The sequence below is a fragment of the Ctenopharyngodon idella genome, chromosome 12, assembly GCF_019924925.1.
Source record: "Ctenopharyngodon idella isolate HZGC_01 chromosome 12, HZGC01, whole genome shotgun sequence".
In the NCBI taxonomy this organism is placed as follows: Eukaryota; Metazoa; Chordata; class Actinopteri; order Cypriniformes; family Xenocyprididae; genus Ctenopharyngodon; species Ctenopharyngodon idella.
Genome location: NC_067231.1, coordinates 160,826 through 187,064, shown reverse-complemented (window position 1 = coordinate 187,064; position 26,239 = coordinate 160,826). Strand labels below are relative to the sequence as shown.

At 40.6% G+C, this 26,239-nt stretch overlaps 1 protein-coding gene across 7 annotated transcripts in view; it reads right to left on the bottom strand.

The window, feature by feature from the left end:
* Positions 1 to 3,552: 3,552 nt before the first annotated feature.
* LOC127523935 (protein shisa-6) overlaps positions 3,553 to 26,239 on the bottom strand; it is a 45,252-nt gene continuing 22,565 nt past the window's right edge. Inside the window, exons 5-9 of one of the 7 annotated variants that reach the window (XM_051915142.1) lie at positions 17,997 to 18,035; positions 12,846 to 12,908; positions 8,496 to 8,516; positions 7,769 to 7,921; positions 3,553 to 5,245 (exon numbers count right to left, since the gene is read on the bottom strand). In XM_051915142.1, the coding sequence (XP_051771102.1) occupies positions 4,467 to 5,245; positions 7,769 to 7,921; positions 8,496 to 8,516; positions 12,846 to 12,908; positions 17,997 to 18,035 (1,055 nt within the window). In that variant the 3' untranslated portion in view covers positions 3,553 to 4,466. The remainder of the gene's footprint in view (positions 5,246 to 7,768; positions 7,922 to 8,495; positions 8,517 to 12,845; positions 12,909 to 17,996; positions 18,036 to 26,239) is intronic. The other 6 variants (XM_051915144.1, XM_051915145.1, XM_051915147.1 and 3 more) reach the window with 6 other exon arrangements.

Here is a 26,239-nt window from a genome sequence, read left to right as displayed (position 1 = left end):
ATTGGCAGCCGTCCATGATTAAATGAACGGTAAATTGGTGAAAGCAATTAATCAAGTTGGTCACGATACAGCTCATTATACAGTGTCAGGACTGCTGTCAAATCAATGCTAAAGAGTTCACTGGGGAATGTCACTTTCTATTATCTTAAACTCACACGAGTGGGATTTTGCTGATGTCTGATCTCATGCACATTCTCACAAGCAACCAAACCGGTTGTGCTATATTTTAAGTCATATTAGAGCTTTCTGTGTCGGAGATGAAGACGTCACACCTGGTTTGATGACAACGATGGCAAATGCATCCATTGTTTTGTGGCACACCGTATTTTGAATATGCACAAGCGCAAATGAGATTCAAGGGCTGTTCATTGGAAAATACTGGACAAGTCATATGGACTACTTCAAAAGTTGTTTCTGGATCTTTTGGAGCTCAACAGGCCAGTCACTTTTCATTTTATAGCATCATTTGTGTTCTAAAAGAAGACAATCACATGACATGAACTAGACCTTCAAAAATGTAATATTAATGTTTATATCTTTTCAAATATGAAGGAAGTTGCCGTCGAAGAAAAAGGAAAGCTCGTGTCTCCCTAGTGGCTCATAAACGCACTGTAAGATGATATACAGTTATGTAAAACATCTGCATTCGTCATACACGCACACGTCACACGCCACCATTCACATCTGCCATCACACAGGGCATGTCTGCGCCGCCGGGAACATGCGCTGGGCAAAGGCAGAAATCTATCAGAGACTCCTGCTCAGAATCTAAAGAAGGAGCTTTAATCATTTTCCATGGGAAACGTTGGTTGCTAGGCTACAGGTCAGTCTTGAGAAATGACTTACACGAGAGCCGGCGATGGCGCAGTATATGTAATATTAAAGCAGGCTGTATGCTAATTTCCAGAGAATCGTGGCACTTCTTCACTTTGGCTTTCTGAAATATGGTAATTTGAGACAAGAGCAAACTGTAAACTTAATGGAAGCGCTTGGAGCCACTTCTTTTTCTTTAAAAGCTTTAGAAATGCACCATTGCCTATATTATTCACAAGTACCGTGTGGAATATGAAGATTTATGTGGTGTATTCAAGCCTTATGAGAGTCCTTAAGAGAATGATGGAAAGTCAGTGTGTTTTCAGTGTATTGTACAGCACGAGGCTAAACTGCCAGTTTCCGATACAAAAATGCTTTTTTCAGAAGCATGTTTCCATCCACTGCGGTTAAAAAGCATCTCTTGTCTTTGCTCTCGGCCGCTCTGACTGACAGACGGTAAATAATTGAGGAATAATGTTTTAGATTCATACAGGGAGAGCCTGCCTTATACCTCAATCTGACCGGGATAAAAATTTTAGCACAAAACGTTGCATTTTGGCTGAACAAGACATTGCTCTCAGAAGCAGAGACCTGGAGGGCTTTTCATTATTTCATATGTGAGCGATGTTTTAGTCGGCAGCCATTTGCACACAGTGGAAGCTTTAGTGTCTGGTTTTACTACCAGCACTTCAACCAATCTGCTACACAGACTCCATTTAAGTGTCATATTTTCATCTAAATGCTGATAGGGAAGAGGAGAGGTACGAGGAACGCAGATGCGAGTCCGTCTCACCCCTAAAGCTTTTGCAAATAAGGAATGCAAATGCAAAAGGCTTTGTTTGTGTGTGAGAATTGCATTTTCACCCCTGAAGTTCAATGAATTTAAAGGAGGTTTCGCCAGCTCCGGCTGGGACACGAGCAGCGGGTATTAATTCACATGTCCAAAAAAATGATAAAATAACCCAATATATCACCTAGTCGCCGAAGCATATTTGGTTGGTTAGTTTTCAGATACATTGGCTTTCTCTGTCTCTGCGTGAGAGCTCTGCTGGAAGACGTGACGATTTGTCGTGCCGTTCTGATTTCTAGGTGTAAGTAATTGCATTTCTTTTTCTCTCTGACTATTTTACTCAAGTGTTTCCAAAGTTTAACTGTAACATGATTTATAAATAAACTAAAAACCATTTAAAAGCGAATAAGTGCTTTCCTGAAACTTTCAGGTAAGGCTGTCATGTAGCAATGCCCTAAAGAGAAAGCTGGTGAAATATATGGTTAAATGGAGAGTCTGGAATCAATTTTGGAATATTGCACAAAAATCATCGGCATTAATGAGACTTTTATGACGCTTGTTTGTCTTTTTTTTTCCTCATTCACTTTCATTAACTCTTTCCCCGCCATTGACGGAATTCTCCATCATTTATGACACAACGCTTCCCCACCATTGACAAAAATATCCAAGTGTGGGTATCTGCAGGTTAGAGTAATGGGCGTGATGAAAGGTAGGGAGAAAGGACTTTATTATTGGTCTAGAAAGCTGTCTGGCGGGCGTGGGGTAGGGTTAGGGGTTAGTTTCTGTTGTAGTAATTCACCTTTTGGCACGCCTCCTTTCAGCACGCCCATTACACCGACCTGCAGCTATCCCTGTCTCAAAATATCTGAGAAGCGTCTCGCTGCAACCTGCGGTGGACATCCAACCCGGCCCACATCCAAGTGTGACGTCAGAAGCCAGGCCCATGCCTCCCTGCAGCCGATTCTTAAGATTTCATTGGTCATGTCAATCACAGTACTGATTGCCTACACCAAACACTGATCCCTAAACCTACCTGTCACTGTAACCAATGAGGTTACCTGCAGGGCGGGATCTCTGGTGAAGTGGTTTAGTTTGGAGTCACGAAGTGACGTATTGGGCATGGGTGTGGCTTCTGAAGCCACTCTTGGATGTCCACCACAGGCTGCAGCGAGCCCTGTTATGCGGACTGTTATGCGGAAAGGGGTGCTATTACACATCTTCTGAAAGAGTACAGAATCTCTGGATCAAAACACAGGTGAAGAAGAAGCAGAAATGTGCTATAGAAGCTATCATCAGACATTCAACAGCATATAAATCAAAACTGCCTAACATTACTGACTGAAATGTTGAACCCATGAAGAGGAAATGACTGTGAAGCTTTGAGGGTGTTGATGGACTACATCTACTCATCTGTGTTTTGGTTCTCATTCTGAATCCCCTCCGAACGAAGTCTTAAAAAAAAAAAAAAAAAAAAAAAAAATTCTCAGCTTTTTATTCTTACCCAAACTTACCCAAATTCAAGTGTTGATTAAAAAAATAAAATAAATAATGCATAAAGCTTTTTATTTAAAAGCAGAGGCTCTTTCTTTTGATATATTGCATGTTCAGATATTCATACAACAAAATATTATGGGGTTCATGAAAGTTTTGTAAAAATTATTTTAAAAAATGCTGGTGCTGGCAAAAAAAAAAAAAAAAAAAACGCTGTGGGTGAAAGAGTTAAATGTGTCAAAAATGTCCCTTTTGTGTTCCACGGAAGAAACTGTCCCTTTAAGCAGATAGTTGTTCCTTTAAAAGGCACAGCTGTTCCAAAGCCCCTTTCTGTGTTTTTCTTAAAAATGGGTTTATCTTCTCACTTTAATTTAGCCATCCTAATATCATGGACTATTAGACTGGAGCTCTTTAATATTTCAGCGTTTTTTGAGGCACATGAACCTTTTTCACATTCATTTTCATGTTTAGAAAAATAAGGACGGTTTATTTGAAGCTACTACAACAAGCATAATATACTCATTTGTCTTGTGAGTCACTGCAACACAGTCTACAGCCAGAAATCAACAGTTGTCATATTTTTCAGCAACATTCGCCCGATTCTCGTTCTACAAACACATTTGAACGGACACACGTACAGTATCATATTACTTTAAATGATCCAACACTGGGTTAGTGGGTTGTCTATAGTTCTGAAGAAGTCTTGAACCTCTAAAAATCAGACTACAATAATACAAATGCCAACCAGGACAGACTCGTCCATTTACTGGTGCTAAAAGAGCTTATTTACAATCATCTTCGCAAAATAATTAATGGCCATTAATTGAACAACAAACTGATATATGCTAGCCATCACCCACCGAACGAATGAGCAAAACAGAACAAAACTCAACTTTTACTTGATTGTGCTTTTTAACCCACAAAACCACTTCGTTGCTGAAATGGAACATTTTCGTAGAGGCACCAAAAGAAGTGCGCGAACATCATAAGAACTTCTAAAGCTATTGACTAGGACCGGAAGTACAAACAGTATTTGTATTTATATATGTGTGTATTTATATATAAATTTATACAGTTCTGTTCCATGTCCAAACCTTTTATCATACGTTCTTTCTTCTGACGCTGTCTGCAAATCCCCATGCAAAGCCCTTACGAATGCAGAATCTGGCAAGCAAGTCCTTCCTCATCAGTGATAAACGAACACAAATAAATGAATGGATATGCACACAGAATGGTCTGGGTATTGACTCTAGAGTAGCTGGTGCTGGGTCAGTTACTGAAGAACTGCTGGAAAAGTCCGGATCTGAGACTAGTCTGGCTCTTGTACGCTTCTGTTGGCTCGTGGCTCAACTGTCCGTGAGTTTCTGAGCAGTTAAACAGTTACTTCGGTCTTGCTCCCTGTGCGGTAGTGATGGTGATGCTGCTGGGGAACGTAGTGCAGCTGCTCCACCGTCTGCGTGCGGCGGGAGGCGAAGGCCTGCCTCTTGGAGGCCGTCTGGTTCATGGTAGAAGTGTTCTGTGGGGTGTTGTTTGAGGCACTGGGATGGGAGTGCATTTTTGTCATCTTATAGCGGTCCAGGACGGGCGTGGTGGGCATGAACACGTCCGTGTGCGATATGGCTCTGGACATGGACTTGTCGGAACTGTGGAACCCGGAGCGCTTGATGGACATCATCTTGTCGGGAGAGATCAGCGGATCTTGCGAGTAGAGGCGGTCTTGGGAGTAGAGGCGGTCCTGGGAGTGCAGGCGTTCCTGAGAGTGAAGCCGGTCCTGCGCGTGGATGCGGTCCTGCGAGTAGTGGCGGTCCTGCGAGATGAGCCGCTCGTGCGAGCGCAGGCGCTCGGCCGACAGGAGCTGCTCGTCGGAGAGGATGCGTCCGCCGTACGGAGGCATGCCGTAGGGGGATATCGGGTAGTCGTGTGCGTGGCTGCGTTCGGGGGACAGCACGCGGTCCTGGGACATGGCCCTCTGAACTCTGCGGGGACGCTGGCGGGGCGCTTGCTGCTGCTGCTGTTGCTGGGCCTGTTGCTGCTGCTGGCTGCTCTGAGACTCCTGGTTTATCTTGATCATGTGCAAAGGAAGAGTTCCTCGTGCCGCTAGGTCTGGAAGATGCCTCTTCCTGCTGTAGTAGTCGTCAACGTCCTTATCCGCTGTGTAAAAGCACAAGCAGTGTAAGTGTCAGAGTATTCAATCAACCTGAAATCAAAGGGCTGGGGCCTCATTTATAAAATGCATTGCGACCATCGTGAGGAACAAATGTGGGTGTCCTGTACGTGGAGCTGATGTGCTGATGCGTATATATTGCACTTGGATTAATTAGGAACATTTTTTGTGCATACGGACATTTTATAAATCATTCATAGAAACATTTCGGGAGCTGTCGTTGGTTCACATTTAGGATCATCATATGCACGTCCTTATAAATGAAGCCCCAGGTCTTACTGCTTTTTTTGAAACGACTTTCCTTTTTGACTGGCCTTTCAACCATCTGGGTCCATTCTGATACAGTATATATAACACTTTTCATTAATCAGTCGTCAATGGATAAAACCAAATCCCGTCCTACTCTTTTCTCACTGAATATCTTTCACTTGGAAACAAAATGGTTGCACGCAGCATTTAAACTACAGCACATGGTGATTGACCAATCAGAATGGATATGTAATAAGATACTTTAAATCAGAGAGACTTTCTTTTGTCTAATGGATTCATGGTGCATCACAGCTCGAGAGCTTCAGGACACAAACACGTCCAGGACAGTCTGTATGGCGAGCGACTGTACTGTAACGCCCTGCGTGATTGGATCTGGAAATAATGAAATTATCCTCTGCTCGAGGTGTAATGAATACAATCTGGGGGAGCTGATGTCCTTGAGATCTCAGTTACACTTGATAGATTTCTCCACACATTTAAAACTCCGTAATATCGAAGTCAATGCAATAAAGGAGTGTATCAAACAAAATTACAGCCACAAATCTTTCTTTAAGTGAGAATTAATCGAATAACTGTGATGAGAGGTTTGTGAAAAATAAAAAAGTTCACAATAATTCACAGCCCGAGGTAGTGGCAGTCATATTTGTGGGACATTTGAAACAGCATCTCTTGAGGGGATTAGATTCAGTTTGTTAGGAGATAAAAGAGCTCAATAGTACCATTTATCTCACACTCGCCGAAAGGACGAACACTGTGTTATTTGGGGAAATTAATGGCACATAATCTTTTTATGGTGATTACAGATTCAATTAATCTTTCTTCATAAAGGAGTCTCCTTTTCAAGGTTTGTGGATATTAGCAAAATAAACATCTGAAGAGGAGGAGGAAGATACTCGGGATGTTATTAACAGGAGTCTCCTACATCCAACATGATCTGTCAGTGCAAAATTCCACTGAAGCTCCCAAAGAAACAGCTAAGCCTTTTGGCTACACCCTACAACAAATAACCTGCTTCAGAGGCTTATCTGAGATTCGATGGAGGCGCTGCTGCACGACAGTTTTAAGGAGGGTCTGCTGCCATGAATAGTTTAGTGTATGATTGCATGTTTTCACTGGTGGAGGCTTGGTGGACGCGGAAGAATTGCAGATGAGCGGGCCTGTCAGTTTCCCAGCCGCGGCCGGGTTCAGGGCCGGGAGAGATCTGGAGCGTTCTTTATGCAATTACACAAGCCTCAGGGGAATTTACTCTTCACTTAGGGAATATAATGAGCTGAGACCTTATTACACAGCAAAAGAACCTGCCACTAGCTGAATCAATACGATAGGGCTAAGGCCACGAGAAAGCTTTACTCAGTGATATCAGATTCAGATCGAACCCGTGCTAGCGGATAATCACCGCCTGTTGAGGAAGAATACTAACATCCTGATCGGATGAAATGAAGGCTCTCATCTCCGCGGTGAGCCATTACATTACAGTTACATTTGCCTATGTAAAGTGATTTTACTCAACATATAGAAGCCGCAGCAAATATACAGTGTTTACAAAGACAGAGCCGGCATGAATGCATTTACACAGGAATCACGATGGCGGGAAACAATGTATCATGCTCGAATGTTGATTACTGATTAGCCTGCACAGCGGACAGAAAATAAGATGCTCTGATTGACATGATGGAGTGGAAAAGAGTCCGACTGCCTTTCTGGGATCTGAAGGAGCCTCGTTCGAATCACTTTTCATTCGTCACCATCAAATGTGCATTGATAAAATGTTAAATCTTCCATACTAACAGATCGTTTGCCATGATTTTCACAAATCTAGAAAAATCTGCAGAAATACAGTCCCTGAATGAACAATGTTTTCAGGATTTATTGTTCTAAGTTAATGTACATTTATAAATATACTTTTTATCCCTGTTAATTTATGTTCATTCATTATATATTATACAACTTGTAATGTAAAATGTACTAGTATACTATATGTAGAAATTAACATTGACTGGAATGAATGCTGTAAAAGTGCTGTTCATTTTTGCATTAATGAACCTCAAACTGTAAAGTGTTACAATAAATATGATTATAACTGAATTAGAAATTATTTGATACTCTACATCTCACATTATGGACTGTGAGATGCATGACGCCGTGACTCTGGGTCTCGTGGTTTTGCGACACTGTCACTGGCCCCGAGACCCCTAAAGAAAGATCATTAGCAGAGCTGAGGACATTAGACTGACACATACTTAGTCTCTTGAGCGAGGAGTATTTGTTGAGGTCAGCTTTCACGGCAGATTCGTAGGAAGGGGGAAGATGAGAGAGACTCTGGAAGGAGCGAGAGAAGGACAGATCGTATGGCTCGGTCTGTGAGGTGAGGATACTGTTCATCCGGGTGCTCTCTGCAGGCAAGACAAAACAAACCATCTCATCTTTAACTGGGCACAGTCAAAATCACAAATTCATACATCTCCATTGTAAAACGAAAGCTCTGTGTTCATGTCTCAGCACACACTTGACATGTTGGAAGACATTACTGTGTAGAGGGATGATGGGAACTTCTGGACTGGGATTTAGTGGCTATAAAAAGACAAGAGTCGCGGCGTCGCAGACCAATCGGCCGTCTCATTGGGTGTGGTGACTGATGTGATGCGATGTGTGCCCGTCACGCCAGTCTGAGTCTGGCCAGGCCGAGGATCAAGCCCGGTTTATAAATAGGGCAGCGACTAGCGCAGCAGAATGAGGCTGAGACGCAACAACACTCCTGGGACGGACAGACGGACGGTGGGGAGATACAGAGGACGAGCAATGTTTACACAACTGCATTTGCATTTGCTCAGTACATGCATTGGGGTTCAGCTGTTTGTGGTGTGTGAAGTGGAAAACATTCATCTTCATTGGAGGGAGGAGGAGGAGGAGGAGGAGGTGGTGGAAGAGGAAAGATTAAGAATCAATGATGTTGCGAAGATAACTTACCATGCCTTAGAGATCTGTGAGCTGGTCAATTCAAGGGAAAAAGAACGCAGTTCAATAACAGCACTATGTGGAGAGAGCAAATGAAATAGAGTTGGGGACGGGATGCTTTGTTTTTTGGTGCTCTTGTAATGATGAAGCATCGTGAAATGACATTTTGGCTTTTTGTCGGAGTGACTAGTTGCACCAGCTGTAGATAACAATGTCCAGACAACGTGAGGATTTTCACAGCTACAGTGTGGAGGAACCAGGCGAACAATGAAAACACGTGATGTGATGTTAGAGACGTGGCCTGAAGAGCGTGTGTACTGGTGTTCACCGGCGAGCCCTTCTCAATCCGGCTTTATTTACTGCATATATACATCATTTTGTCCACCAAACGCCCTAGGATTCAAAGTGCGCTTTTGGACAATATAAGTGTAAATCATCATCATTTCTTGGTGTAAATGCATTCTAGTGACTTGCAATTATCAATGAAGACCAACAATAATGATTTTCTTTTTGATTATATAATAATAGCCTGGCCATGATGTTCAGCAGGTTTATCTGCTAAGACCAGGAAACCATCTTAGGCTCATTTAATGTTTCATTTTATTGATTGATTGATTGATTGATTGATTGGTTGGTTGTCAGCAGGGTTTTCTATGTTATGAATTTCTTATTTAACAAAATATATTTTAGCAATGCAAAGTCATCACAAAATGATAATGATTCATATATTGTCCCAAACCCCACCCTGCCTACAGCATTTCCAAACTTTTGGAGGACACTGTATATTCATCCAGACAATATATTATACCATATCCACTACCGTTCAAAAGATTTATTTATTTTTTTTTTTATTTTTTTTTTTTAATGTTAAAGTCTCTTCTACTTACCAAGGCTGCATTTATTTGATCAAAGACACAGTAAAAATCTGTTAAATATTATTACAATTTAAATTAGCTGTTCGCTTTCAAATGGGAACTCACACTGCATCCCCTAGAGGGCGCTAAAGGGAATTCCCCCGGCATGAACGGTGTCTGAAGCATGAGTCTAAACACGACACTGAACTTGACATTGGCAGGTGGCAGTCTATGACATCACTGGTGTAACTGTGAGTATAAAAGGGCACCTGTGAAATACGTCATCCTCTTTCTTGCCTTCAGGAGTCAATTTGTTTGAATGTGTGTCTAAACTAGGCAACTCTGACAAGCACTAGCACTTCCTAAGTCCTTTAGGAAGTGTGTTAATTCATGTCAGCGCTATCTAACACCTGCTAACACACACGATATGTGCGTTATTTGTATGGGCGAGAAGCATGCAAGCTCAGTCCTTGAGCGGGCTGTTTGTGTGCATTGTGAGCATATTTCTATGAAGAAAATTTGCTCTTGTCTGTCCCTCTTCTCGAAGGAATTAGGACAGTCATCTGTGTCTCATGGTTTAGGACCGTTTAGGAGGCGAGTAGGAGACTGAGGTCGTGGGGCTCGCAGGTGGAGCTTGCCGATGAGGCTGAGAAGAGCGAGCTGCAGGATTATGATGATGTGTTTTCTCTCACGACATCTGATCCGTCAGCAAACAACTGAGCGCTCTCAGTCCACCTGCCCCGCACATGACGAGTTGTTAGAGGTTATGTCCCATGCCACAGCAAGATTAAATCTGCCGTGGAAGTGTGAGAAAAGCAAGTTCGCTCGTAGCATCCCCTTGGATGCATGCTTTTTGAAGAGACAGTGGCTGGCTATCTCTCGATGGGTGAGGCACCTGCATTAAAGGATCCTTCTCTGCCAACTAAGCCACTGCGTGTCACATCGCGCCTAAATGGCAGAGCATATGCAGCAGCGGGTCAGGCAGCGATGGCTGTGACTAGGGACAGGGCTCTCCCTGAGGCAGTAGAGGAATTAGAGCATTGCTAGGCCTCCTCTCACAATAGAGTCGTTCTATTAGAGGCCTCCGCTCCCATGAGCTCCGCCCATTATTGAGTCAAGTTGCTGGCCCTATTATGTAGCCTCCTTGACAGGTGTAGGATGTAGTGTGCTCATCCCATTCTCCCAGGATCCCATAAATGGTTAGGCTCACTGTAAGCCTCCTTGGCTACTGCGACTGTTGCTAGGCCTCCTTTCGCTAGAGAGTGTTATCTTGCTGAGGCCTCCACTCCCCAGAGCTCCGTCATAATAGCAATTGCAAGTTGTAGGCTTTCTTAGGTCTCCTCTCGATTTAGAGAGTCATCATACTGAGGCCTCCGCTCCTAGAGCTCGGCTAGGCGGTAGGGTAGTATGCAAGTTGTTGGGCTCACTGTAAGCCTCCTTAGCTACTGACCGTAGTGTGGAGTGTTGCTAGGCCTCCTCTCATTATGAGAGTCATTGTACTGAGGCCTCCACTCTGCAGAGCTTTGCAGGCCAGTTAAACTAAGTTGCTAACTCTTTCTGAGCTTTTTTGGCACTGCCTTTTGGTTAGAGCGTTGCTAGGCCTCTTATTTGAAGCCTCCACTCTTCAGGGCCGTCTGAACAGAAGTTCCAAGTGTTAGGCTCTCTGTGAGCCTCCTTGGATGCTGGCCTGAATAGAGAATGTAGTTATGCTTCCTCTCTTTTGGGCCCTGTTTACACCTGGTATTAAAATGTGTTTTGGTCGATTGGATCACAAGTGGACAAAGGAGACACATATCCATTTACACCTGGTATTTTAATGTCTTTTTTGTCCACTTTCAAAAACTTCTGTCCTGATTTCTTCGAGGGGAAGGTCTATGGGCTGGTAAATGTATGGGTTTTTCAGATCTTTTGATCTAATGGACAAAATAAGCTCACGCAGTTCACATATGAACAGGTCCAGAGACAACGGAAAAACATACAGAGACCATCAACTTTTGTTTTTGCTCTGACAGCCGCAAGACCATGCCAAATGCTGTGAATGTGTTTTAGAAATCAGGAATGGTGAGAGAACATTGTGCTTGCTTCAGACAAGAAGAGGATGACGTTTTTCACAGGTGCCCTTTTATACTCACGGTTGTATCAGTAATGATGTCATAGGCTGCTGCCTGCCAATGTCAAGTTCATTGTCGTGTTTAAACTCATTCTTCAGATACCGGTCATGCCAGAGACATTCCCCATAGTGCCCTTTAGGGGACGCAGCGTCTCGTTCCCCTTCTCAGGGAACCATGGTTACATGCGTAACCTAAGACGTTTTCTATGTGAATATATTGTGAAATGTAATTTATTCCTGTGATCAAAGCTGAATTTTCAGCATCATTACTCCAGTCTTGTGTCACATGATCCTTCAGAAATCATTCTAATATGATGATTTGATGCTCAAGAAACATTTATGATTATTATTAATGTTGAAAACAGTTGTGCTGCTTCATATTTATGTGGAAAAAGTCATACGTTTTATTTTTCAGGATTCTTTGATGAATATAAAGTTCAAAAGAACAGCATTTATTTGAAATAGAATCTTATGTAACGTTATAAATGTCTTTACTGTCAATTTAATGTGTCCTTGATGAATAAAATAATTAATTTCTGTCAAATAAATCTTGCTGACTTTAGTCTTTTGAACGGCAGTGTGTTATTGAACTATATGTAATGAATAATGGAGGCTGATTTCCACCAGAGTTAATTGTGACTTTTTCTTTCATAACTTTGACTTTATTTCCTGTAAATGAAAATGTATTTTTTGATAGTTGTGACTTTTGATTTCACAAAGAAATATGTTTACTTTGAGGCAGAAACAGGGTTCCATATACATACATATTTAATATGTATGTGTGTGTTATTTTATTAAAAACTATTTGATAATAGCATATGTTAATAGACAAAATGCAAATATTGTACAGGCTCTTAAATATTTGGACTGCAGGCCAAGACGACCCACCATGCTACACAAGTCATCATAAATCACAGCAATATCTTTTCATGCAGTGCATTAGCAGCTCTGTGTGAATGCAGTAACAGGCTTTGTCACATAAACATAGATCCATTGGGGAGCCTTTGAAGCTTGTTGGGTGGGAAAGCGATCCATCTTTAGACTCCCATCCTCCACCAACCCCAGTCAGACTCGAGTGCTTCACCAACGGCAGTGATTTAATCAGTGCTAACGAGCTGAGCCGTTTCTGCTCACCAGTGAGAAGCTTTCCAGCCCCACGTTACAGCTGGAAGATTTAACCACCAGCCCGAGCACTGTCCTTATTGCAAACATTAACTCAAATCAAGGTTCTCGTTTTTTTCCTTAATGGTGGTGATGATGATGATGATGAAGATGGTCAATGCCATTGAGCTCTTAGAAGAATCAGTTGATCTTGTAGGCATGTGAACGCAAATAATCACTCAACAATAAGATTATTCGTGTGAGATGGTGCTGTTAAATGAGGAATACGGTCCTTACCATTTTTAGGTGTTCTCGTTGGGCTACTGAGACCGAGATGGTTGTGATTATGTTGATGGGCTCCTGCAGAAAAAGCAATGACAAGTCTGATTTGGTTGCAAAATAAAGGCAAGCATGATCGACTATAATCCAGAGCGTGTGGGGAAAATGGCCTTTAGCATAAAGGGAAGCACATTAATAAGCATTGCAACATACACTACAGGGCCAAGAGTACGTGGACCAGCAATATGTGCTTGTTTCATATATTTCATTACAACATTAAATAGGGAGATGATCCTAATTTGCTGCTATAACGACTTCCACTCTTCTAAAGCGTTCAGGTCTCACTAAACCATTTCTTGTGCCTTTGTCATGCTCAAATACAGAAGGTCCCCATTTTACTGCATGATTTCATGCACCTGTTAGTGATGTGTGTGATCTGTTCATTAGGAGGTGACGTCCACATGCATTTGGCCATGTAATGTACATAAAGCACATGACAAAAGAAGCATCAGCAGCAAACAATGCATGTACAATCAACATTAGTGGTCGACCAATATTTATTATTTTAAGTTAATGAAAAAATATATATGCTTATTGTTATTATTTAAGTTAAATCATTTACACAATATTTGCTCAAAATCACTGGCAAAATACTTGAAAACAGTAAATATGTGTTACTGCGAAATGACCACTTTTGTTAATTGTCCACGCACACACACACACAACACACACACACACATTTACTGGATCTCAAAACATCCAAACGTCGGCCGATGCAATGCTCTGTCACTCATCCACAGCTGCAGAGAAGCAGAACGTGTCATTTACTGAAGTGCTGGATGCGCTGCATATGACGATGAGCATTAGTTCACACGTTCATGTCACAGAGTTCATCATCATCATCGGGCACGTAATTGAAAAGTGTTGAGGCTGCTTCACCAGTTGACATTTCTATTTTCCCTCCTTTCAAGACCTCTATTACAGGACTAAAGTTGCTCTGTCATCAGTCTGTGTGTGTGTGTGTGTGTGTGTGTGTGTGTGTGTGTGTGTGTGTGTGTGTGTGTGTGTGTGTGCGTGTGCGTGTGTGTGTGTGTGTGTGTGTGTGGGAGGCAGATGCGGCTGGCAGCGATCGCTCTGTGACGGCTGCGCTCGCTCATGACAGGCGGCGTGTGTCTTGCGAGGAGGCTGCGACGGACCACTGCAGATCCAGCGTGTGAAGACCACGCTGTGCTGAGCAGTGATGAATGGCAGCTATTCTGAGCTGGCAAAGATGGGCTCGTGATAAATGGATGAAAACTAGAGGGAGCACAGCGTTGTGCTCGTCTGGATATCTGCTGTTGTGCCTGTTTAAAAATGCATTAGAGTAACTAGTTTAACATCCATTTACATCTGTCATGGAGCTCAGATGAGTGAAGACCCCTGTTTCGACAGAATGGAGTCGATCGCTGCTGAGATAGGAACGTTTTTACCCAATAACTATGGCTCCCTGTAGTTGGTTTACTTTACCTGTATATACAGTATTGATTTAGTAACAGAGCGTAACTTTTGACTACAACGAGGTTTTTCAACCTTTACAGACTCTGTCAATCTACAGTTAGAACACTTTAAAATAATGTTCATTAATAACATAAAACATCATAAAACTATCACATTTAGATATAGGTTTGTAGAAAATATTTGATAATTTCAAAGAAAATCCTATATGTTTCTTATACACTATAGTTCAAAAGTTTAGGGATGGTGAGATTTTTTAATGTTTTTGAAAGAAGTCTCTTCTGCTCACCAGCGCTGTGTTTATTTGATCAAAAATACAGTAAAAATAGTGAAATATTATTACAATTTAAAATATCTGTTTTCTATTTGAATATATAGTAAAGTGTAATTTATTTTTTGTGATCAAAGCTGAATTTTCAGCATCATTACTCGAGTCTTCAGTGTCACATGATCCTTCAGAAATCATTCTGATATGATGATTTGCTGCTCAAGAAACATTTATGATTATTATCAATTTTGAAAATAGTTCATATTTTTTGTGAAAACTGTGATACATTCAATTTTTCAGGGTTAGGGTTAGATGAATAGAAAATCCTTTGATGAATAGAAAGTTCAAAAGAACAGCATTTATTTGAAATAGAATCTTGTGTAACATTATAAATGTCTTTACTGTCGATTTTGATTTAATGTGTCCTTGATGAATAAAAGTATTTAAATAAATCTTCTAACCCCAAACTTTTGAACGGTGGTGTATTTGTTCTTTGAGCTCCTGCAGGACTTTTACGGACACTGGCTGACAATCCTGCATCTGGAAAAGGGGAATCAAAGTAAGCCAAACCATGATTATGTTGTTATATTCTGACATGTCCCTTTTTATTTCCAGCAGCAACACACACGTTTAAAAGCCGCAGGATTCTAGGATGAAAAATACTGAATTAGTCTGATGAACTCCTCTGCACCGTCTACAACTACTGATTAAAACTGACAAAGTAAAAGTTAAGGACCGCTTAGGAGGCCAACGCGTCCCAAAACGTCTCAGGTCCACTACACTCACAGCGGCACTGATAAGAGCCAGAGCTCAAAGCGCAGTCGTGAGTTCTAATTAATAAGAAGCATCGTCCAGTTCAATGATCCTGCTTTAATCTGGGGACCAATTAGCTGCTTTTGAGAAGGCGGTTAGTTGAAGTCTGGCTGCGGGGCGGAGGTCTGCGCTCTCAGCCGGTCACACTCCAGCGTTCGTCTCTCTCTCTCTCAGCATACGTGCCAATTTGGCCTCGTTCGGTCGGAGTCTCTCAGGTCATTTGGTCAACAAGAAGGGGCTCGAGTCGACTGCTCAGAACGTGTCGCAAGGTTAATGAAGAATCTCAACAGCTCTAGGAGAGGCTGAGCAGCACCATTCGAGGTCTTCATTGACATCAAACTCAATTAGGTGAAATTGTATCTTTTATTCCAGTACTTCTGCTGAGTTTTGTCTCTGAACCAGACAGCAGGTTGTATTGTCTGATTTATGACAACATGAAAGAACCGATAATACCTTTAATAGCTTAAAAGCTGATGATTTCAGAGAATTATTGTCATCTTGAGCCTTTCGGGGTGACGCTAACAGCTTTTAGAAGTCATAAGCTGTGCATCAGTTTTAATATCCACCCCGGTTAGTGATGAAATTTACTTTGTATGAATCAGACACCACAAATGTTGTTGATTTGGCCTTTTGAAAGCGAACCGGCAAACCGACGCCAGTGCCTACAGCTGATGAATCGTCACTTTGCACACACTCCTGTTTCACATCTAATATAACCTGACAACAACAACACTCGTCCCAGTTTGCATAGTAATGTCCAGATGGCCAAGCAATGATTCAGTAATTTGACATTTCTCTTGCATTTCCTCCAGAGAATGAAATGTATCCTCATCATCAAGAGGGGAGGCTGTTGTCGTTTACACGGGAACTTTGTGGGCACATTTCATTTTACAGTATCTTGAGACTCATCAGATAGTCCAGGATTAGAGCAAAAGTAGCTTACGACAAATCAGTGTGCTTTATAATAAATCTGTTGATAAAATCCCTGGAACAATAACGGCAGTAATATAATATCACGTCTCATGAGATGTGATATTAAATGATCCCAACATAGCTGAAACCTGGAATAAAAAGTTCATTTTTAACATTTCCTGTAATTGTGGAAATTCAAATCAAATCAAAAATTTATTGCAAAAAGCAAGAAGCAGCAAGTAAACAAGGTCATGCGAGAACATGTGCATGAACAGCTGTGTCGCCTCTAGTGCTCGTTCCCTCGTTCCCATCCGGTCCGGCCCTGTGCTGTCGGGAATCATGCCTCCTCCATGAACACATCCTGCCAAACCTCAGGTCAGCAAGCATTCGGCATGCCAAGCGCATCCTATAGCAAAGCCAAATACATCTGCTTGTTTGAGTTCCTTTGTTAAAATATCTGGCTTCACATGACAGAAAACCCAATCGTCCCTGATAAAAAACTGACGAGAGCGAAGCATAGACCGGAGAAGCCGTTCGGGATGCTGCTCAGACTAATGAGGGGCCGGAAGGGATTGAGACACGAGCGCCACGTCACGTTTCCTTCCAGAGCTGCTTATGCACCTGTTCAGAATGACATTGCTATAGCAAACAGGGCACTAATGATATAGTCATGTGAGGGACGAAGTCCGGCCCGATTGAATCCAATTCGATGCCCTTCTCCTGTTTTTGACAAAGGCAGAGCCGGAAAGCCACTGGGGTTTGGCATTTAACCACTGACAAAAACGGTTAACATTTAATTGTGAAATGTCACAGTAGTCCTACATGTATGAGAATGCAGTTCCCCAAGGGTTGGACCTGTCGTGGCAATAACGTGTAGGGCTGTTTCGTAATTGAGCTGCAGTGCGTGTCTTCTTCAACAGAGAGCTCTTTATCATTAACTGCTGGATTTTGAGACTCGGTAACCTTCGGCTCTTGATGCAAGATAAATAAACGTTGTGTATTTGCTTTTAAAGAGCCGTGCCGCACTGACAAATACATACTGATAGAGTGACTCTCTTGGGATAAGATGGAAAAGCACTGGATCATTTAGCAACATCACAGACATTCCAGTAATTTCATGGACACTGACCCAGACACGTTCGCTCCATACTAAACAGCATGCTGGAGACCTAGAGCATTTCAAATGTGTTTTATTTAGTTTTTCTCTCATAAATGTACCTCACAAGAAAAATAACACAAAGAAAACATGTACAAACACAGAAAAAGACCCTCGTTGGCTTGCACATACCAGGTTCGGGGATGCCGGCAGAAGATCTTCCTTTTGCGAGGAGCATCATCACGTCGCCCACAGAGATAAGCACAGATTTTTCTGATGTCTTCTTTAATTAATAAGAAGTAACATCATTCAAAACTGTCTTTATCCCTGCGCTAGCATGTGTGCTCCTCTGTCTGTCGAAGGCACTCTGAGTCCGAAGCAATGGAGGAACAGAGAATCCAGAGGAACAAAGACACTACAGGGGTGCAGGAGAAGCAGGAGAAGAATGCAAGAAAGCATCTAATCAACCATCGTCCACAGGGCTACATGGAGAGGAGTGACTTACACAGACGTACACATCCACCACAAACACAGACAGAGGCCGAGGGAAGAAACACACTCAACTACACAGAAGCAGCTTTCCTACCATGATGACTCTGAGACCGAACCGGCCAGTGCTTCTCCCCTGGAAGACACAACCAGGCAGAGTGAACACAGTGAGTGAACCATCAGATATCTGCAATGCCATCAAAGCAAAGGGGAGGCTAGCTTTCATTAGAAAAAATAATGTTCTCCTTCTGCTCGGTGAACAATGGCTTTAGACCAAATTAATTAGGATAGAGTGAATCATCGCGCCGTTTTGCAAGAGAGAATGCCTGAAAGAAACGCGTCACTCGGATGAATGCGTTTCCAAACGCGCTGCAATTATTTGCTGTGAACATTTGAATAACTTTGGGGGGAAGAAAAGTAAAAAAACAACTGTGCATTCGTAACAAACATCATTCGCTTTTCATGCTCTGGACACACGTTTTCACCCGAAACCAACAAATACAAAGCTGGTTGTTTATGAGTGAAATGTTTTTATTGTTCTCCGTCTCTTTGTACAGCTCTCATTTCTGAGAGGCCTGTAATCTGCTCTCTGCCCACGGCAGGATAATCGTTGACTTCAGTATTCACTGTGAGACGCATCAAATCTGAGGTGGAGAAATTCAATTTCTGACTTACAGTCCTGTTACATTCTGTTATCCACATGCAATATAACTGATTATACATCAAATCCAAGGCAGCGTTCACGCGGCTTGATCTCTCGAAAGACCTTGAGTTCTTTCACAGCTTTGAGCTTCACCAACACCGTCCCTTCTAGTGATTAATAACGATCGAGAGACAGAAAGAGAGAAGCTCCATCGAAAGGAAGGAGATGAAAAGATGCTATGAAGTGGCAAACAGTAATGTGCCATGAGGTGTAGCGCTTTGATCCGTCATTATTGATTACATATCAGCTTTTTTCACCCATCATCCTGGTAGGACAGCTCACTTTGACTGATCTTCTGCATTGGTTGTCACCTCATACTGGGAAAAATGCAAGAGAAACACTTTCTTCATTGTGTTTTTCTTGTCATGTAGATGAGTTTGATGCTCTGTTAGGTGTAAAAGTACAGTCTGTCACTGACAGAACTACTAAGCCATGCATGCACAATAATTAATTAATAATGACAAATGCTGCTGCTTTAATTGCTTACATATCATTTTTGTGTTATTTTTATTGGAACTGTGGGGAATGGACGATCTGGAAAAGTTGGTAAACTAGTTTTATTGTGCACAGCTCAATATGTCAAAGCATGTGCATTAACACAAGTCACAATGCAAATATGGTATATAACAGGAGACTGATGTTTCTGCAGCTCTGCTTACAAACATACGCAGGTTTTGGGGATTTTAACATTTTTTATAGTTACATTAAAGTGACCCATCAGGCCCAATTCAATCAAAAGTGTGTTTCATGGTGTCTCGGCTGACCTGTATCTGACTGAGGCCTGTCCGACACCTTTAGAGACTGCATTGAGACGCTGTCAGACCAGAGCTGCAGTAGACGAGAGAGACGAGAGCCACAAACATGCTGACGCTCACACTGCCCACCACACTCATTCTGACTCAACGACAGCAGTCGATGTTCACAGAGATTTTCATTTAGATTGCGACCACGAGTAAACAGGTCTACAAGAGCTCTGCAGGAGTTGTTTGCTTTTCATATGAACAGGTCGCAGCGTGCTGGAGTCTTCTGAATGGGATCAATGAGGTCAAACAGGATGGAGACGCATCAATTCTGGAATTTTGGCCAATGAATTTACATTGCTTTACTGGATAATGACTTTTAAAAAATGAACTTGTTGGGCACTAATCATTGGAATGGAAATATATATACAGTGGGCTCCACAAATATTGGCACCCTTGGTAAATATGAGCAAAACAAACTGTGAAAATTTCTTTCACAAAATGTAACCTTTAATTGAAGTTAATTTACACGTAATTATACCTATAATTTAATTTAATTATATGTGTGGAATAAATGAAATAAATACGTTTTTCTCCAAAATATGTGAGCCAAAATTATTGGCACCCCTACAAATTCTGAGTAAAAATCTAACTGAAGTACATTCCCATTATTTGTGTTTTTAAGCTGACCTTAGTGACCAGGAACACTTGATACGTCTTCCTGTTTCACTGGCCTCTAAATATGAAGTGACACACGGGCCAAACTCATTTAGTCATGCATCACTATGAGAAATGATGTGTGACAAAAGCTTGTTGAGCTGCACAAATCATGAAATGGCTATAATATAATTGTTGGAATACTCATTTCCAGTATCTGGGCAATGATTAAGAGGTTTAACTCCACTGGAGAAGAAGATGTGTGTCTTTATTGGCCCCAGAGGAGGATGTTTGAGTCACCAAACAAACTGTGAGGATCAAAGTTGGAGAACTGCAGATGCTAGTTGGGTCTTGAGGTCAGAAAGTCTCAAAAACTGTGATCAGACCTCATCTACGTAACCTCAACATGTTTGGTGAATAAAACAGCATCTCATCTCAAACCTACAGCTATGCTAAAATATGCTGGGTTGAAAATGGACAAACCCAGTGAATTGGTTGTTTTAACCCAGTGGTTGGGTTAAATGTTTGCTCAACTATTGTTTAAAAATTACTGTATTGCTTGCTTAAAATGAACACAAAATAGGTTGGAAATTAAAAATTATAATTACACATAATTATAATAATCAAAAAGTGAACATTTATTAATAAGCAATTTAATAAATGTTTATTGTTTAATTATTATTCATTAAACTTATAAATGTTCATTTTTTAATTAGGGCTTTCTAAATTAATAAATTTCCAACATAATTTGGGTTCATATTAAGCAAGAAATACAGTAATTTTTAAACAATAGTTGAGTTAAATAAAACTACCCAGCAGGTTGAGCAAACATTTAACCCAACCGCTGGGTTAAAGCAACCCGATCGCTGGGTTTGTCCATTTTCAACCCAACTTGGGTTGTTTTTAACCCAGCATTTTTCAAAGTGTATGATGGAGGATCTTTAATGCCACGGGGCTCATTTTCTTCCAAAGATCCTGGATCTTTTCAGGATACACAGTATCATAAACTCTATCATGTACCAGAGATATTAAAAACTACACCTGACTGACTTTTGTATTTTAGCATATGTATAACACACAATGTACATGCTTTACACACACTTTTATTCTGCATCACCTCAAAGGATAATCTTCGGATATTATCATGCGATTGAAGCTCTGACAAAAAGACCTGCCTTACAAATAGAAAACAGAACATACATTTATCAAGAAAATAATAAAATAAATTGCATTTATTTTTAACATTTTAAAGTTTATCATTGTGTAACAGAATCCTTCTAAAATACGACACCAGAGTGACTCTGAAATACAGAGCTAGAGAAAGGTTTTGTTTTCGCCAGATACTTTATAATGATGTGTCCTTATTAGAGTGTGTTGTATAACGTATTTTCACGATACAAATTTCCTTTCTCTCTCTCTTTTTTAGAATGTAATTTTCCATGACTTTTCCAGGCCTGGAAATTACAATTTTAACATTCCCAGATATGTTCAGTTTTTCAATGATCACAGGAACATTACAGACACAGATTCTGATCTGACTCCTTGTGTTTCATATGCTGATCTGTGCTCGGAGAATCCACAGCTGACCCACTTCTGAGAGTTCAAGGCTTAGAAACACTGAGAACTGCAGATTTTCTCTTGGACAGTCGCGTAAGAAAATATGTCGATGTAAGACGCCTGTTTACCCTGAAGGACAAAAGTGTTTAAGAATACCATCCATAAACACACAGACAGTTGGAGTGACTTTATCACCATTAAAAAGTAAACACAATCTCTGGCTCTTTGAGAATGCAGAAACACGCCGTCGCTGTCTGTCTGTGGAGAACGAATCCTCGCTGCAGCCCGTTAAAGAAATGCAGCTTTATATTTATGAGCTCTCTTTGTCTCTGCATCGTCGTCCTAAGCATCTAAAATCAACACTTGCTGCGATAAGCACTCGGGTGGAGTAATAACTCACATTAATTAAAGATCCCGGGCAGCGGCTCGTTGGAGGGGGCCCTTTGTTTCCCAGCGCAGAGACACACTGCCATTAACATATTAACTAATCAAATCGATCTGTATATCCGGTGTTCCCGTACCTGTAGACTGGAGACGAAGCTGTACATATGATTATATATCTCTGATATTAACGTTAGTCTGTTCTGTTCATTCATTCAGTTAGGGCAGTGGTTTATTTGTCAGGTAAGCCAGCGTTTGACTGGACGAGGTTTCTACATCAGCACAGAAGAGCCGTTTCTAGACAGCAGATCGAGTCTCTGGCCTCCAGGAATTTAAATAGGATCTTGTGTTGCGATGATTCATTGTAGTCAGGAAAGCACAGCGTGAATCCTGCCTGATCCTTCTGCATAATAAACACCAGCAGTTTAATTGGGCTCGTTTGCTGATGTATTCTCAGTATAGTGCAGATTTGATATATGAACTATGTAGATTTTGTTTGCAGAAATGTTTTCCTTTTTTAATGAATATGTGCATGTCAAGAGAGTGTGACGATCCGAAGCTCATCTGAAAGAAACGCACCAGCAAACGCGTTTCATTCATCCGTATTTTGAATGAAAATATATGGTGATAGAAGCTACTTTCCATGAATAAGGCCTGAAAATCTCTCAAAATTAAGGATTTTTGTCTCAAGCCTTTGCTGCTTTTGTTCCAAAATCTAAATGTGCCCTTAAATCTCATCACCGTAATGAATAGAAAATGGAAAATAGTATAAATCAACAATAAAAAAAATAAATAAAGATAACACTTTATTTTCATGGTCCACTTTAGACATTCTACTGACTGTAAGTTACATACTAACCCTAACCTAGCAGAATGTCTAAAGCAGGCCATCGAAATAAAGCGTAACCAGCATAAATTCAAGAATAAATCCAGTAATAATAATAACTATAGATGAGTACATCAAAGGCAACTATGATTTTTGCTACACTCTATAAAATTCTGGGTTAAAAACAACCCAAGTTGGGTTGAAAATGGACAAACCCAGTGAATGGGTTGTTTTAACCCAGCGGTTGGGTTAAATGTTTGTTCAGCCTGCTGGGTAGTTTTATTTAACCCAACTATTGTTTAAAAATTACTGTATTTCTTGCTTAATATGAACCCAAAGTATGTTGGAAATTAACATTTATTAATATGTTTAATGAATGAACATTTATTGATAAGTTTAATTAATAATAATTAAACAATAAACATTTATTAAATTGCTTATTAATAAATGTTCACCTTTTAATTATTATTGTTTCCTCTAGTAATTATGTGTCTGATTTTTAATTTCCAACATATTTTGGGTTCATTTTAAGCCTGGATATTACAATCCTAAATATTAAAAACAGAATATAAGATAATATTGTTTAAATACTTCAATTATTTAATTCTTTATATATATATATATATATATATATATATATATATATATTATATACACTGTATATAAACATGGTGTTTCCATGAACTTCACCAAATACTATGGTATCACCATGAATCATGTCTAATAAATATATTAATAGCACTTTATTTTATAGTCCAGTTCTCCATGTACACATTATAAACTTATTATAGCAATTACAATAACTGGGTAATAACTAGGTAATAACCCTGACCCTAACCCTAACCTTAACCCCTGTAGTTACCTGATATTACCCAGTGTTTTCTCAGGTAAGTATACTGTAAGTATACAAACTGTAAAATAAAGTGCAACCAATATTTTTTATAATATCATGCACCTTTTTTTGTAGGTGACGGAGATAACTGTGACACTGTTTTCTTTTTAGAGCTTCTTTCCAGCAGAATTGAACTCTGTTTGCATCACTGAATCATTATTTTCCTGTTTATCACTGTGAAGCTGCTTTGACACAATCTCTATTGTATAAAGCGCAATAGAAATAAAGCTGACTTGACTTGACTTGTGTGATGAATGGAAAGATCCTATGCATAGAAAGTACCAGAAACAGAGAGACAGAAGTAGAAAAGAGTGGAAGAAGAGAAATAAACTCAGCGTAATGCGAGATCAGGGCTTTCTGTGGCGCTCCACGATCAAATGTACAAAAGTGTTTTTAATTCCAGGAATCAGAAGCTTTGGCTTGTTGACACGCTCATTATAGAGGGAAAGAGCCGTGGGAGGCGGGATGAAATGATACTTCTGATCATGAAAGTCATTCCTCTGCTCGCTTTCTGATTTATACCTGCTGAACTGCTTCTCAAGGCAAGTCACGATCAGAAAACCTCATGACAAATGATCATCATATCTGACCATCATCCATCAGCCGTCATCAGTTATGAGACGAGCATGTCATTGAAATATGAGGGCCAAATAAATGTGTGTCTTTGCTTAAGGGTCTGAAAAATGTCCTAACTTCTCTCCTTTTCTCTGATCTGAGAGCTGTTGCCATGCGAAACTGAGAGAAGATTTCAAAGATCTTTCTTTCTTTGTGTAATATTGAGAGAAAAAACATCAAACAAAAACTCACAAATTTAATTATCATCTGTCTTAGAGATTTAGGCATGAGATGTCACGTCTTGAGAGGAACGAGTTCATGAATAAGAATTTGTTTCTATAATAGAAGGGAAAATCAAATTAAAATCTTGACATATTCACCAGGAGATGCAATTCTCCTATTTCAGATGGCCTTTATATGAACAAAAGAGACAAGACGGAGGTAAGCGCTTTCACTTCTACACCTCTATATCTCTTTCAGAAGCTCTGAGTTCTGTTTGTGCAGACGTGTGAGCTCACACCGTATCAACCAGGGCTGGACAAAATACAGAACGTTCTGAATCGGCCACATGCTTCAGGAACTGGAACTGGGATTGTAATTGGAATGACAGGAAGAGGAATCGACTGAATTCTGCACAATGTGGGAAATGAAGTGTTCAGTGCCGCTGCTGCTTCATTTACACACGGCTTATGAGTGTGATGAGAAACAACTCTGAGAAAAAACAAGCAAACGTGATTAAAAACACTCTGACACCTTCACACACACTCTTACGTTCCTGTAAACAACATGCATTTCTCCAGACACACACACACACACACACAGAGAGAGAGAGAGAGCTTTGCTCTTCTGTAAGTAAGAGCGTAAGAGAAAATGCTGCTCTAAAGTCAGACAAAACCATGAGACAGGAAGCAGCAGAGGAAGTCAAAGCAATAATTTAGATAATGAAAACAATAAAAACAGCCAAACCATGACAATAGAACTCAGGCTGCAAAAGATAAACTGTCGACTTAAACAGCCGTGAATAGAGCAGATACTCTGAAAGCTGAAATTAAAAAATAAATTGCACTACATTTGGACTCTCTCATTGTAATTATGACTCATAAAGTTAAATATATAAACATGCTTTCACTCTTAAAAGGTTCTAATTCATTGTTCATGAAGAATGTGAGTCAGACAGACGGAGGTGTTTAAGAATTAATGAAAGTCATTTTGAATTTCAAACACTGATTGGGTTCTTCGGTCAAAAGTGGGCACTAATCTACCTGAAGACAGTTTGTCAACACTAGGTTTCAACATATTTCATATCTGACAATGCAATTTTTAATTTTGTTTCTTTACCTAAATAAAACATGAAGAGTACTAGAGTAAACAAAGTCTATCAACAGAGTGGCTGGTAGAATAAGATGTACTGAAGTTTTCAACACAAAAACCTGCAACTGTTTGGTAAATTCACCCTCAGTGTATTTTAAGCTCCGTGCCTCTTATTGATCAGTGTCACGATTGCGATGATCTGATAGTCATTATATTTTCATGCTTGGTAATGGAGAGGAAGCATGTCAATCAATATCGTCCATATGGACTCCATGGAAACCAATACAGTGCCAGAGACTCTTATTGACATGTAGGTCAGCGGAGAAACACCAACCACTGCTTCTGGACACGGCGGAGGATCGTCGTCATAATGAACGGCAGGACACTTGAACAATATCATTACCTTCACAAACTGAGATGAGGAGAGAGAAAAGCAAAATCTTCAAATAAATCATAATGAGCTCAAAGGCCAAGAGCAACAGGGAAAATCTATGAAATTAATCTTCAAGACACTGCAGGTAATTTGTTTTGAAAGGTGCAATCTCAGTCAGAGAGTGGAGCATGATAGATAATAAGATTGTGATAGCGTGCGCGGTAAATAAATACATCTGGACAAGCACACGAATGTGGAAAAGGGCAAGCTGAAAGATGAGAAGAGAGATGCTGAAAAGTCCTTTTGTTACAGCTGAAGGACGGAGAAACACCTGCTGCTTCAGAA